This window comes from Chiloscyllium punctatum, chromosome 40 (genome assembly GCF_047496795.1).
Source record: "Chiloscyllium punctatum isolate Juve2018m chromosome 40, sChiPun1.3, whole genome shotgun sequence".
NCBI classification, from domain to species: Eukaryota; Metazoa; Chordata; class Chondrichthyes; order Orectolobiformes; family Hemiscylliidae; genus Chiloscyllium; species Chiloscyllium punctatum.
The window spans coordinates 40,008,407-40,024,437 of NC_092778.1; the positions used below are offsets into that span (position 1 = coordinate 40,008,407).

The 16,031-nt window shown below is 39.6% G+C and overlaps 1 protein-coding gene across 1 annotated transcript in view; it reads left to right on the top strand.

Moving 5' to 3' along the window:
• The first annotated feature begins 479 nt into the window (after positions 1-479).
• The window catches only part of clcn7 (chloride channel 7), a 70,882-nt gene continuing 55,330 nt past the window's right edge, over positions 480-16,031 (top strand). The window contains exons 1-3 of the mRNA XM_072559610.1: positions 480-624; positions 14,771-14,845; positions 15,403-15,474. Of these exons, the coding sequence (XP_072415711.1) occupies positions 502-624; positions 14,771-14,845; positions 15,403-15,474 (270 nt within the window). The 5' untranslated portion in view covers positions 480-501. The remainder of the gene's footprint in view (positions 625-14,770; positions 14,846-15,402; positions 15,475-16,031) is intronic.

Below are 16,031 nucleotides of genomic sequence, written 5' to 3' on the forward strand. Positions count from 1 at the left end.
GTATGATTCAGCCCATAGTTTAGTGAGGAAGATGCTCCAGGTTGAAATTTGGTGAAAAATAAATTGAAAGGACTATGCACAACAGAAAATAGGCCAATAACAACAGTTGTTGGTGCACCAGCAGTCCCTTCGACTCATCAGCATTTTTCTTATCTGTTTCCAGTTAATGCTTAATTATATTCCTTTAATTTTTCCTTCCCTGAGAAACAGATTCAAAGTCTTTCTGAGTCTGGATGATGTATCAACACCCGGAATATCAAGGGATTTAATGAGATATGTTGAAATTATTTTAAAAAATACAGAAAAAAATCTATCTTCCAGTAGTTTATGTTTTTAATCTGATGCAGTGGAGTTGCTCTGGAATGCATGAAGGGGAGGAACGACAATGGAAGCGTTTCGACTTGAAGAGTGAAATGCAACGGGCGGAGTGCACTGGTCCCGTGGTCTCGCCGTAGTGAGGTCACGGGACTGGTCTCTTGGCAACAACACGGGACTGGAAAGATGGCGAACGTGGCCAACAAAGTTTCCTGGTCCAGTAAAGATGATGAGGGTCGACCCGGCGAGAATACCCCGCTCTTGAACGGCTCCCCCAGCGCCTCTCCGAGCCCGGGACTGAGCCGCCAGGTAAATCACCGCCAGGTGGCTGGCTCCTGGCCGCTTTCAGCCGGTGTCAGTGTTTGTAGCCAACACACGGCGCCTGTTATCGCCAAGCGGCTGATGTTTATGGAAAGCTCAGCGCTCGCTTGTTTTGACATTAGCAGTAAAAACGTACAAGGGAAGATTTGGAGATTTCTTACCATTGTTGTCGATCAGTTTGTGTTTAATCAGGCGTTTGTTAATAAACAAGAAGTCAATTTCGATGATAGATTTGAAACGATATTAGCTTGAAATTGTTGCTACTGGATTAGTCGAACTCTTTTTTTTAAACCAGAGATTTGGATGACGTTTCAATCTAAGAAGATCATTTTTTAAAAAAAAGACAAGCTATTTTGCTCTTCTGATATTAAGTTATAAGTGATCATCTGTCATTTGAAAGGTGGAGTAGGTGCTGTCATCACTCCATTCTATGCAAAATTGTAATCTAATCTCTGGATTCTGCTATTCTTTGTTAATCTTGGCAACCTTTGAATTTAGCTGCTAATACATGATATGTTAATTGTGAGTGTGACTTAGAGTCATAGAGATGTACAGCATGGAAACAGACCCTTCGGTCCAACCTGTCCATGCCAACCACATATCCCAACCCAATCTAGTCCCACCTGCCAGCACCTGGCCCATATCCCTCCAAACCCTTCCTATTCATATACCCATCCAAATGCCTCTTAAATGTTGCAATTGTACCAGCCTCCACCACATTCTCTGGCAGCTCATTCTATACACATACCACACTGTGTGTAAAAGTTGCCCCTTAGGTCTCTTTTATATCTTTCCCCTCTCACCCTAAACCTATGCCCTCTAGTTCTGGACTCCCCAACTCCAGGGAAATTACTTTGTCTATTTGTCCTATCCATGCCCCTCATAATTTTGTAAACCTCTATAACGTCACGCCTCAGCCTCCAACGCTCCAGGGAAAACAGCCCTATCCTGTTCAGCCTCTCCCTATAGTTCAAATCCTCCAACCCTGGCAACATCCTTGTAAATCTTTTCTGAGCCCTTTCAAGTTTCACAACATCTTTCCGATAGGAAGGAGACCAGAATTGCACGCAGTATTCCAACAGTGGCCTAACCAATGACCTGTACAGCTGCAACATGACCTGCCAACTCCTGTACTCAATACTCTGACCAATAAAGGAAAGCATATCAAATGCTGCCTTCACTAAGCTACGTACCTGCGACTCCACTTTCAAGGAGCTATGAAGCTGCACTCCAAGGTCTCTTTGTTCAGCAACACTCCCTAGGTAGTTCTTAAGATGTTATTTCTCTTCAGATTTCAACTTTGAAATGATCTGGAAAAGTTTGATTGTCTCGCTCTTTCATGTGAGTGTAGGTTCATATCTCCTTGAAAGTGGAGTCATAGGTAGACGGGATAGTGAAGATGGTGTTTGGTATGCTTTCTTTTATTGGTCAGAGTATTGAGTACTGGAATTGGAGGTTATGTTGCGGATGTACAGGATGTTGGTTAGGCCACTGTTGGATTATTGCATGCAATTCTGGTCTCCTTCCATTCGGAAAGATGTTGTGAAACTTGAAAGGGTTCAGAAAAGATTTACAAGGATGTTGCCAGAGTTGGAGGATTTGAGCTATAGGGAAAGGTTGAATAGGCTGGGGGTGTTTGAGTCTGAGGGGTGACCTTTTTATAGAGGTTTATAAAATTATGAGGGGCATGGATAGGATAAATAGGCAAAGTCTTTTCCTTGGTGTTGGGGAGTCCAGAACTAGAGGGCATAGGTTGAGGGTGAGAGGGGAAAGATATAAAAGAGACCTAAGGGGCAATGTTTTCAGACAGAAGATGGTATGGAATGAGCTGCCAGAGGAAGTGGTGGAGGCTAGTACAATTGCAACATTTAAAAGGCATCTGGATGGGTATGGGCCAGGTGCTGGCAGGTGGGACTAGATTGGATTGAGATATCTGGTCAGCATGGACAAGTTGGGCCGAAGGGTCTGTTTCCGTGCTGTACATCTGTGACTCTGTCATAAATCATTGTGTGGGATGTTGTGGAAATTATGATGTTGGAAGCCTCAATCCACAATACTTGATCAGAGCAGTAACCTGCCCTTTTTTTAAAAAATTCATTCATAAACGGGATATGGCCAGGCCTGTATTTATTGCGCATCCCTAATTTGAGTCAACCACATTGATGTGGTTGAATCACATGTAGGCCAGCACAGATAAGGAAGACAGATTTCCTTCCCTAAAGGACATTAGTGGACCAGATCTGTTTTCGTGACAATTGACAATGATTTCATCGTCATTATTAGAGGCTTAATTCCAGGTTATTAGATCCAAATTCCACCCCAGAACATGACCTACATTTCTGGATTAACAGTTTATTGATAGTACTACTAGGATTGTGAAGGTTTGTAGCTCAAGTTGAGGTTTAGGGTGTAGGTTTGCTCGCTGAGCTGTAGGTTTAATATCCAGACGTTTCATGACCTGGCTAGGTAACATCATCAGTGGCGACCTCCAAATGAAGCGAAGCTGTTGTCTCCTGATTTCTATTTATATCTTTCTCCTGGATGGGGTTCCTGGGGTTTGTGGTGATGTCATTTCCTGTTCGTTTTCTGAGGGTTTGATAGATGGCGTCTAGATCTGTCTGTTTGTTTATCATGTTGTGGTTGGAGTGCCAGGCCTCTAGGAATTCTCTGGCATGTCTTTGCTTAGCCTGTCTCAGGATAGATGTGTTGTCCAAGTCAAAATGGTGGTTTTTTTTCAATCTGTGTGTAGGGCTACGAGGGAGAAAGGATCGTGTCTTTTTGTGGCTAGCTGGTGTTCGTGTATCTTGCTGGCTAACTTTCTTCCTGTTTGTCCTATGTAGTGTTTGTGGCAGTCCTTGCATGGAATTTTGTAGATGACGTTGGTTTTGTCCATGGGTTGTACTGGGTCTTTTAAGTTTGTTAGTTATTGTTTGAGAGTGTTGGTGGGTTTGTGTGCTACAAGGATTCCGAGGGGTCTTAGTAGTCTGGCTGTCATTTCTGAAACTTCTTTGAATGGTAAGGTGGTTAGGGTTTCTGGCTGTGTTTGGTCTGCTTGTCGTGGTTTGTTCTTGAGGAATCTGCGGACTGTATTTTTTGAGTATCCGTTCTTCTTGAATATGTTGTATAGGTGGTTCTCCTCTGTTTTCTGAAGTTCGTCTGTGCTGGTGTGTGGTGGCTCGTTGGAATAGTGTTCTGATACAGCTTTGTGTGTGTTGGGATGGTTGCTGGTGTAGTTAAGTATTTGGTCAGTGTTTGTCGGTTTTCTGTATACGCAGGTTTGTAGTTCTCCGTTGTCCTTTCTTTCGACTGTGACGTCCAGGAATGCGAATTCGTTGTCGGTTTCTTCCTCCTTGGTGAACTCTATGCCTGTGAGGGTGTTGTTAATGATGTTAAATGTCTCTTCTATCTTGTTCCGACGGGAGCAACACCCCACGATTCTACGGACTACCAAAAATCCATAAACCAGGAGCCCCCCTCAGACCTATAGTCTCACTACCCGGAACACCAACTTACAGACTGGCCAAAGAACTACACGCAAGACTGAAATATCTAGTAGAAGAGTCACAGCACTCCATCCACTCCACCTAGGAATTCCTAAAAATCAAAAACGCCAAAATAGAGGAAGACGAAGCAATGATCTCATTCGACGTAACAGCACTGTTCACCTCCATCAACATCGACCTGGCAAAGGAAACACTTACCACACTTTTAGAAGAGACCATCACACACACACCAACCACCACCAACGAAAACATCATGAAACTTGTGGACCTGTGCCTCACCACCCACTTCACTTTCAACAACATAGTCTACAAACAAACCAATGGCACACCCATGGGATCTCCGCTATCAGGATTCATAGCAGAAGCAGTAATGTAAAGACTAGAACAAACAGTCCTACCAACCATCAAACCAAAAATCTGGGTCCGCTACGTTGATGACACCTTTGTCATTACAAAACGGAACAAGATAGAAGAACAAATCTATTTGTTCTTAACTTTGTTCTACTAATCTTGTTTGTTGACCTTGCATTTTTTAACCTGGGTTGTAGGTACCATCAAGGTCAAGTATGTATGGTTCTGCTATTTTATAGTGAGAGAGCCTGAGGGAGAAAGAATGAGTGCGATCTCTGCAGTATTTGTTTCCGAATTTAAATTTGGAATATAACTAATTTGGTTTGAATAGATCAGTTTTTAGATGTTAAATTGCATACTACAGCATTAAAGTAAACAGGAATACAAATACTTCAAGCACAATGTTGTTGACACTTACTATCGAACCAGTAAAAATGATTTTTAAAAAAATGAAGATATTAAATTCACCATGAGAAGAGGTTTCCCTGTTCTACTGAAGTAATACTGAAATATTTCTTAATTAAAAATAACAAACTTTACACAAAAATGGCAAGTCAACCATGGGCTAATGAAGGAAGTGAAAAAGAGCTTCAATTGCTTTAATTAACATGAAAGGCTATTTATAAACTTGGAGAATTAACTCTGGTAATGTGGAAAGGAAGAATATAAATATTGAACACCATATCATGGATATTGCCAAATAGCTCTGGTGTTTGTAGGAGGAAAATAGTTTCATTTAACAACATAATTTGGACTTGTTGATTAGCCTGTAAATGTTCATTCCTATTAACACTCTAACTCAGATTATGACCTCAGTATTTCACACAAGCATCAGTATTTACTGTGGAAAAGGACATGGAAGATATAGAATGTAGGGAAATAGATGGTGACATCTTGAAAAATGTCCATATTACAGAGGAGGAAGTGCTGGATGTTTTTAAATGCATAAAAGTGGATAAATCCCCAGGACCTGATCAGGTGTACCCTAGAACTCTGTGGGAAGCTAGGGCCTCTTACTGAGATATTTGTATCATCGATAGTCACAGGTGAGGTGCTGGAAGACTGGAGGTTGGCTAAAGTGGTGCCACTGTTTAAGAAGGGTGGTAAAGACAAGCCAGGGAACTATAGATCAGTGAGCCTGATGTCAGTAGTGGGCAAGTTGTTGGAGGGAGTCCTGAGGGACAGAATGCACACGTATTTGGGAAGGCAAGGACTGATTGGGGATAGTCAACATGGCTTTATGCGTGGGAAATTATGTCTCACAAACTTGATTGAGTTTTGTTTTGAAGAAGCAACGAAGAAGATTGAGGGCAGAGCGGTAGATGTGATCTATATGGACTTCATTCAGGCGTTCAACAAGGTTCACCATGGGAGGCTGGTTAGCAAGCTTAGATCTCACTGAATAAAGGGAGAACTCGCCATTTGAGTACAGAAGTGGCTCAAAGGTAGAAGACAGTGGGTAGTGGTGGTGGAGGATTGTTTTTCAGACTGGAGGCCAGTGACGAGTGGAATGCCACAGAGTTTGGTACTCTGTCCACTACTTTTCATAATTTAGATAAATAATTTGGATGTGAGCATAAGCGGTATAGTTAGTAAATTTGCAGGTGACACCAAAATTGGAGGTGTAGTGGATAGCGAAAAAGATTACCTCAGATTACAATGGGATCTTGATCAGATGGGCCAATGGGCTGAGGAGTGGCAGATGGAGTTTAATTTAGATAAATGTGAGGTGCTGCATTTTGGAAAAGCAAATATAGCAGGACTTGTACAGTTAGTGATAAGGTCCTAGGGAGTGTTGCTGAACAAAAAGACCTTGGAGTGCAGGTTCATAGCTTCTTAAAAGTAGAGTCGCAGGTAGTTAGGATAGTGAAGAAGGCGTTTGTTATGCTTTCCTTTATTGGTCAGAGTATTGAATACAGGAGTTGGGATGTCATGTCCTGTACAGCCGCAACATTGATTAGGCCACTGTTGGAGAATTGGGTGCAATTCTGGTCTTCCTATTGGAAAGATGTTGTGAAATTTGAAAGGGTTCAGAAAAGATTTACAAGGATTTTGCCAGGGTTGGAGGATTTGAGCTATGGGGAGTAGTTGAATAGGCTAGGGCTGTTTTCCCTGGAGCGTCGGAGGCTGAGGGGTGACCTTTATAGAGGTTTATAAAATCATGAGGAGCATAGTCTTTTTTTTTCCCTAGGATGGGTAAGTCCAAAACTAGAGGGCATTGGTTTAGGGTGAGAGGGGAAAGATATAAAAGAGACCTAAGGGGTAACTTTTTTTCTCTCAGTGTGGTACGTGTATGGAATGAGCTGCCAGAAGGAGTGGTGGAGGCTCGTACAATTGTGACATTTGAAAGGCATCTGGATGGGTATATGAATAGGAAGGGTTTGGAGGGATATGGGCGGGTGCTGGCTAGTGGGACTAGATTGGGTTCGGATATCTGGTCAGCATGGACGAGTTGGACCGAAGGGTCTGTTTCCGTGTTGTATATCTCTGACTTTATGACGCTAAGTGAAATCCAACGTGGAAAGTTCCAAGTTAAGATTAGATTAGATTAGATTATTTACAGTTTGGAAACAGGCCCTTCAGCCCAACAAGTCCACACCGACCCGCCGAAGCGTACCCACCCAGACCCATTCCCCTACATTTACCCCTTCACCTAACACTACGGGCAATTTAGTATGGCCAATTCACCTAACCTGCACATTTTTGGATTGTGGGAGGAAACCCACGCAGACACGCGGAGAACGTGCAAACTCCACAGAGTAGAAAATTGGCCATTCATTGCTCTGATAAAGGCTGCCCTCGTTAGAAGCAGCAATTAACAAAATCACTTTGTCAAGTGTTAGTTTCTCTTTTATTCGGTCATCACTGTTATAAACCCCAGAAATAGTTAATAAAGACAGAAAAAGCATGAAATATTCAGCACAGCAGGCACCGTCTATGAAGTTGATGTTTCAGGGTTCTGACGAAAGGACCTTGACATGAAATGTTAACTCTGTTTCTATCCATAGTGTTATGCTATTGCAGTAAATCATAAACAATTGAATAGATTGACCAAATAATGCCCAAGTGAAGAAATTGCCAAAAAAATTATTACTTTTAATTTTTACTCCAATCTGGATCAGTCCAAAATAAACATGAATTAACAGGCAATAAACAGATGAAAAGGTAATTTTCACTTTAAATAGTCATCACAACAAAAATTCATCTTAACTAACTACATGTATTACATTACTCCTTGCAGAGTTGTGGCATTACATAGCTCCATAATTCCACAAAATGCTGTTCATTGTTTGTGCAGAATAGTTTGGGAGCCCTATCTGACAGCTACAAGTTTCACAGCTATTTTTGTGAATTGTGATGGTTATTGTGAATAGATCACACTTGGGATATTCTCACTCTCTCTTGGATTATGATAATCCTAATGGTGTAGCTTTCTTGAGTTCCTTTTTTAACAGACCAACCAACAATATCATGGTTATTGTTTGGCCAGCCTGGAAAAACCCTTAGCTATTTTGTGCCTCCAATTATTCCTGCAATCTTCCTGGTTTTAGACCTTTTAACCCCCCTCTATCTCCAAAATGTCACCTGCATGTGTGGCCTGATCATCATCTGCCTCAGCTTTCATTTCAGTTTGCTAGCCACACAGCTTTTGTATGGTAACTCTCTGTTGGTACTGCCTGTCAGTCAAGGGTAGCCAGGTCACATGGACTGGTGTTTCTTATTGTTCAAGAACGTTTACAACTGATTATTTTAGAACGGATGCAAGTTATGTCCTATTTGAATATTTTGAGATTCCAGACATGTTTTGAAGACTTTTTAAAATTTTCCTTGCTGTCCTGCTTCTGCATTAAAGCAGATAAAGTTAAGACTTGTTGAAGACTAACAGGTTCTTCAGTGGTGTGGGTAATAAAACCTGCTAAAAAACTGATCTGGTCCTGAAGGAAATAGTGGAATATTGTTAAACTTCTTATTTCACAAATTTATTTTCATAATATTCAGTGAGTAGTCTTTAAATAGATTGGCTACTTGCTCAGCTTGGTGCTGGAAACCTCCGCTTAGGAACACTGCAATCACTTGTACATAGAGGTAAGGTTCTTGCCACAGATATCTAGATTCTGTCCGTGTCATCCGACTTCACCATTGACTGCAAACTCTGGGCCATTATATCGATGAGGTTTGATGAGGAGGATGAATACCACTTTTGGGTCAAATGTTTGTGACATTAATTCTATCCAGTGAGTTATCTTAACTTGGATCAATTAGTGCTACTCTGGGTAATTAATTCCCATAATCTGATGTTTATGACCTTGGGCAAGTGGAAATCACCTCATATAACAATTGTACTCTAAGCCTGTTAACCATGTTCTGACAATATTGGAGATCTTTATATCTGTTATTTGTTTACTACTGTCCAGAGAACATCTTTGAATTGCAATTATGATGTTTTAGTGGTCTGAGTATTGTATGTTAGTAAATTTAGAATATTGTCTCCTCTGATCAATAAACCTCTTTTCTTTCCATACTGGTGGTTCTCTTGGTTCCTGAGGACCAGATTATAAAAACAGGTGAATTCCTGTTTATACTATTTTTACCAATCACAGTTCAAAAATTATGCCAGATGTTCCCAAGATGTCTTGCCCTATTATTCTTGAAAAATCATGTGGCGTCATTTACCTTAACACCTACTGATAGATACTTTTACAGCTAATTTGACTCTACAGTCTTTTACTTTTAATCTTTTATATCCCATGGTGACCAATTTTTATTGACAAGCAGAATTAAATATCACTATCAGATCAGAAGTGAGTATGCAATTTTTAGAGGGTGAGGAGAGGGTGTGGGTAGAAACCTAGACCATTCCTCTAGTTCAAATTGACACCAGTTGCCCTAACTAGGCAATTTTGTGAATATTTTTACTTCGTAGAATATCACTTCAGCTTCACAAAGGGTTGTATGCATTATGAAGAATGTGTAATTTTGATTACTTATAAATTGAGATCTGATTTTTACAGACTGAAATCAAAAGTTAGAAAAATATGAAGACATTTGAAAGAACTAGAAACAGAACTTGTGCCCTTTTTGAAATGTTTGCTAACATGGCAAGTCAATGTTAGGTCTGTTTATATGTTCACTACTTGGCATTTTCGTTGTGAACTTTTCCTGTTCTATTTCAGCATTATAGCATTTTTTGTCCTCTTTTGTCGTCTTATTGACTTTTTGTTATTTCAGCAAGAATTTTCTGCTTTCTAAGATGGTTGTAGGGTTATTAGCATTCCAGTAGGGTTGTCGGGACATTAATTCTTGCTTTTTCTCCAATCCTACTGGAATGCTAATATTTTGGTTCTGATGAAGAATTACGCAAACATCATGTTCTAGCTTTAAATGCCTGGGAAGGGAATATTCTTAAGATATAAATGTCATCTTGATAAAATCGAGTGTAGATTTGAAGAGCAAATGACAGTCAATTCTAGTCCTCAGTTGAGTGCCTGAAGGGATGCATATGAGTTTTGTTTAACCTGTGTTTGTTTTAAAAAGGTGTTGAGTAATTTGGCTATTTGTCATATCAAAGAGCTTTTAAAATCTTAAGAGTGATTAGTCTGTTAAAGCTATAATTGGCTACAGTTGGTGGATATTTCAAAATTTAACTTTGTTTTTGAGGAAGCAGATATTTCTGTCCATACAGTTAAGCCACTGCTATTGAGGTTGCATGTCTTGAGGAATTTAAAGGAAGTGTGCAAACCTGTGGCCAGAATATTGTTGAAGAACAAAATGGGACAAACTAAATGTGTATAACTCTCTCTGCTGTAGTCGAGGTCAAACTAGTGGCAAATAATTTTCAGTTGCAGTTGAGAAGCTTCTCTTATTTCACAAATACATTTCTGAAGTTGTAGATTAACTTAGTTACTGATAACTTTGCTCCATTTCATTTTGGAGTTAAAACTTTAAAGTTTTCTTTGAGAATAGAGATTGTTGGCAAATACTTATCAATGAATACGATTGTCCGCCCAGAGATATTTTTTGTCATAAAGAGTTTCTCTCTCTCTTAGTAAATTTTGAGACTGCAGAAATGTTCTGGTTAAGGGATATACTTAAAGTAAAAAGGAAAAGGACTTTACTGTAACATCCTCTTGCTTTAAATGCCTATTCTTAAGATATAAACGTCGTTTTGATACAATCGAGCATAGATTTGAAGAGCAAATGACAGTCAATTCTAGTCCTCAGTTGAGTGCCTGAAGGGATGCATATGAGTTTTGTTTCAAGCATGAATTGCAAAGAAAGTTCCTGTTTGATTGTAAAAGTGTCTGCTGATTGTGGTAAAAGTTAATTTCAGCTGGCTGTGCAGTCGGTGAACTACATTTGATGTTTAAAGCTGTGGACAAGGAATGGTTATTTTAAAAAAAAGAAGGGCTGGTTCCAACTCTTTATCTCAAGGGTTGAGTTGAACATATAGGTTCATAGATATTTGTTCAGAAAAGGTATTACGTGCCTGTAATGCAGGTGGGCCTTGAACCCCAGCCTCTTTGCTTAAAGATAGGGCCACTGTGTTTGTTTATACATCTACTCTGTGGCTCCAAACTTCCCCATGTTAAGCATATAACCAAGACAAATGAGCAGTTATATTGGATTTCTAGGATTCATCCTGCACATTGGAATAAATTGAGTCCTCGTAGTAATTGGAAGAACTTTTTTTTTAGTTTTCTCAAATTCTTTTCAATTTTTGCTTTTGTATTGGCAGGTTATTTTTGATGGACAATTCTAAGCAAGTAAAGTAAACTGTGGGAGGCTGTGACATGATGATTTTACTAGCCTAGTAATCCAGAGTTCCACATTAATGTTTTGTGGACATGGGTTCAAATATCACCACAGTAGATGGTTAAATTTGAATTCAATAAAAATCTACAATTTAAAAAAAAAATTGTTCTCATGATGACCATGTAGTGACTAACAATTGTTCTGAATACCCATCTGGCTTACTAATCCCTTTTTTTTTAAGGAAGGGTAACTGCCATCTTCCATGTCCTACATGTGACTGTGAGCCCACAGCCATGTGATTGAATCGTAAAGTCATAACACATGCAGTTATTGCTGACCCAGCTAGTGACACCATGTCCCTTGAATGAGTAAGGAAAAGGTTATCTAAGCATTTTGAAAATGGTAGCATGAATTTCTTGGTGCCACAAATAGTTGCAATGGTATCTTGTATGTTTAACTCTATCATACTTGCAAAGCTGTACTGTTAGGTAAGTAGTTAGACCTCTTATTCTCTTCCCACTTGCATCCTTTGTAACTCATTCTTAGTCATTCCTGTTTTCTAATCAACTTGTTCAGAGATGCTATGTCACACCTCTGGAACAGGACAGGACTTGAATCTGGGTCTCCTGGTCTAGTGGTAGCAATAGTAACAGTGTCACAAGAGCCCTCCTGTGTCACTCATGATTTGGTGATAGTAAATTCATACGGAGCATATTGATGACTTTCTGTATAAATAGAGTTGACTTTAACAGTGATGTCTTCTGCATCTGAGTATTCTGTTGACATTGAGTTTTTTGCAAATAATGCAATGTTGTGTGCCATAGAGCACCTGTAAGTGGAGTAGAAGGAATATCCCACTGAATATGACGAAAGGTTTAAGTAGGGGTGAGTGTGTGTATACGTACTATGGACAAAATCTTAATTCTTTCAGGAAGGAAAGCAAACTTAACGTTGTTACCAAAGATGAATTAGTCTAATATAGTCTCAGCTTTTGATTAGAATTCATAATTTGAAATCTGATTGGCGAATGTTTAGAGATCAATGAGATGGAAATGAGCATGTGTCATTCAGCTCCTTGTCCCTATTCCTCCATTCAGTTAAATCATGGCTAATTTGTGTCTCAATTCTTGCTTCATGTCAGTTAGTCCTCTATTGTCTTTGTGTGTATCCAGTCCAATTTAATGAACGGTATCTTTAAAGTTTTCTGCATGGCTATTTTTGCATGGTACCTTTTAAAGGGGATAACTTGTGAATGGTCTCAATGGTATCTTGATGACTGCAGGATTGACTCCACACACATTTAGGTTATGGGAGCATTGGTCAATCTTTTGATATCTTCAACTGGTTATAAATGTATCAGTCTCGATCTTGAAAGTTTCCAAAGTCCCAGCATTGGCAACCCAAGGGAATATATTCCAGATTTTCATAACCAGTTTTGCAACTGACCCTTTTTATTCAGGATGTGTGGCTCTTTCTTTCACACCCCTCCCCCTCCAAAACCACTACCATCACCACCTCCAATCAGAGCCTCTTTGGATCAGCCCTGTCAAATTCCATAACATTTTAAAGACCTCATGTAGATCACTTATAAACATTCTAAATGCAAGTGAGTGCAGATTAAGTTTATGCAATCTGTTCTTTCAATTTAATAATTTAAACCTTGGTATCATTCACGGTAGTCTGCATTGTATCCCCTTAAGGCCAGTGTCATCTTTCCTGAGAATCTGTTTAGGCATTGAACCTATCACGTTACATAAAACAAAATGTTGCAGATGCTGGAAATCTGAAATTAAAACAAAGTGCTGGAGTGAAACATGTTGATGACCAGATGTAGTTGAACCAATTTTTAAGTAGAAATATTACTTAATTTCTGCAGTTTTTGAATTCCAATTCCCTTGAAATAAAGGCGAGCATTTCATTAACTTTTTTGATGCCTCCTTCATATGCGCATTAGGTTTAGTGAGTTGTTCACATGAACCCCAAACAATCTCATTGGTTTTTCCCGGTTCTAGTCTATCATCATTAAAAACGTTCAGATTTCGTGGATACAAGTAACCCTGCACTTCCAGTTATTAATTGTTGGCTGCTGTACTTCACACCCATTTGCTTAATCCCCTGGATTGTGCAGTTGGAGTAATAATGAGGCTTTCAGCACCACCATTATTACGGATTACATCTGACAGTAACTTTTGGCCCTGTGTGCAATTTTAAACATGGATTTTGAAAATTTCATGTTGGGATTTTCCTTGCTCCTCTACCAGCTTTGCTATAGAATACCTTGTCAAGAGATTTGACATTCAAGCATATGAAAGAGTGTGATGCATAGCCACCAGATAAAATGCAGGCATACTAGCCCATTCAGGTGTAAAGGCATTCTTAATGGGGTAATGTGCTTTAAGTAATACTTAAGTGGGCGGCACGGTGGCACAGTGGTTAGCACTGCTGCCTCACAGCGCCAGAGATCCGGGTTCAATTCCCGCCTCAGGTGACTAACTGTGTGGAGTTTGCACGTTCTCCCCGTGTCTGCGTGGGTTTCCTCCGGGTGCTCCGGTTTCCTCCCACAGTCCAAAGATGTGCAGGTCAGGTGAATTGGCCATGCTAAATTGCCCGCAGTGTTAGGTAAGGGGTAAAATGTAGGGGTATGGGTGGGTTGCGCTTCGGCGGGGCGGTGTGGACTTGTTGGGCTGAAAGGGCCTGTTTCCACACTAAGTAATCTAATCTAATCTAATCTAAAATAGCACTGGCACCAAATACTTGATTTTACATGTAGAATTTCATTCAGAGGGACATGTGCTTGAAATTTTAACTTAAAGTAATGTTAAAGGGAGAAGAGAAACAAGGTAGAGAGTAGGGTACATAGCTAATCATCCAGAGTAAGAGAAACAAAGCATATGGCACTGAATTATAATCCATACTCTTGAATTCTAGAGGTAGTCATGGAATCCTTGCAGTGCTGATAGAGGCCATTCAGCCCATTGAGGCTGTACTGATGCTTCCCACCCAGACCCATTCCCCCACCATATCTCTGTAATCTCATGTTAACCACGGCTAATCTATCTAGCCTGCACATCCCTGGACACTGGCTATGCTAAATTGCCCATGTGCCTAACCTGCATATCTTTTGACTATGGGAGGAAACTGGAGTACTCGACGGAAACCCATGCAGACATAGGTTTGAGGCTGAGATCAAACCTGGGTCTCTGATGCTGTGAGGCAGCAGTGCTAACCACTGTTCCATTGTACCTCCCAGGTCAGAGAATATTATTCTTAGCCTGCTCTTGAACTTTAGTTAACTAATGGTTATTGGAACCAGTGTCTATTCAGGAAAGACTTGTGTATAGATACTGAATGTTGCGTATCATCAGAGCGAGAAAAATGAATTGTATATTTCTAGAAATGAAAATTTGTGTTTGCATCAAAATCTCTGCTTTTCTTAGCATTTTATTACAAGTGTATCTTCTGTTGTGTTGTTTTCTTTTTGTGTGAAAATAATATATGTAAACATGTGGATGTTTTTGATGTTGCAGCTTTCCCAAAACAATTTTTTCCGTATCGACAGGCTGACTACTGTGAATCTAGATGATGATACTGCACAGGACCAGGTAATTACTTTATAAACATTTTATGTCCACCTAAGTACCATTGTAACTTTACGTGTGTGTAGTGCTACAAGATTTGTAGTACCTTTCTTATTTCTGCATTTTCTCTAATGAAATGAAGGGATTTTCATGTTTATTAGTTTTTTAAATTAACTTTTTAATTAAAAAAATCTTTCAGCCTAGCTTCTGTTTAGCTGGTAAATAATTTGCATGATATTGCTCTGTTAGACCCTTTTATTTCCAAAGCTGATCAGGAGATGTTGGAGCCTGTTATGGCTCTGTCTGGTATTTAAAGAGTGAAAATAATGGGAAAGGAGTTTTGCTACATTCTCTTTAGTTGCATGAAGTTAGTACGGTCAGCTTGTCAAACTGAGTTGGTCGTTGACCGTGGTGGTGGAGACAAACACGTTCCTGTAATCTCCTTCCCAATATCAGCTGAAAAATTGGTTAAGGGCTGTCTAGATTAAAACATTTGTTGTCATCTTTTGTAATGTAGTTAGTAAGTTTTAAAATGCAAAGATTGTGTACTATGTACTCAAACATTTGCTATTCTCCCTTAGGATGGCGATTCATCTACTTACGTTTCTAAGGAAATTACACATAACGAAAATCTTCTTTCACTTAAGTATGAGGTAATTGGCACTATTTAGTGCACGCTTTAAGTTGGTGTTCCAGTTAGTTCCATGACAATAACAGAAAAGTTTATTCTTATTTGATATATCTCCACATGCTGCAGAAATAAAATCAAGTCGATAGGAAATATTGCACGCTCTCAACCTTCTATGATGTTTCAGTGTTGATGAAATGTGATTCACAGGACATTTCTGCTTGAACTGCGAAAAGATAAACCATGAACGTAAGAAGTAGGAAGAGAAGTAGACAATTCAGCTCCTCGAATCTACTCCTCCATTTGATACATTCATGCTTGATTTCATCTCTGCCTCAACCCTCCATTGATTTTACCTCCTCTTCAGATGAGTCAGAAAATGGATGAAACAATTAATAGCTTGGTATTGGTGTCCAAGATGGCTTGTTTAATTGTCATCTGGGGAATCAAAAGTTGAGAATTCACATGTTAAGATTGCCCTATGTGGTATTAGAAAGGAATGAAATATTTAAAAGAAATGTACTGTGTTTTTTAAAAATAGAACAGTGGATGTATCCCCTGTGGTATGTGGTGGAAATGTCT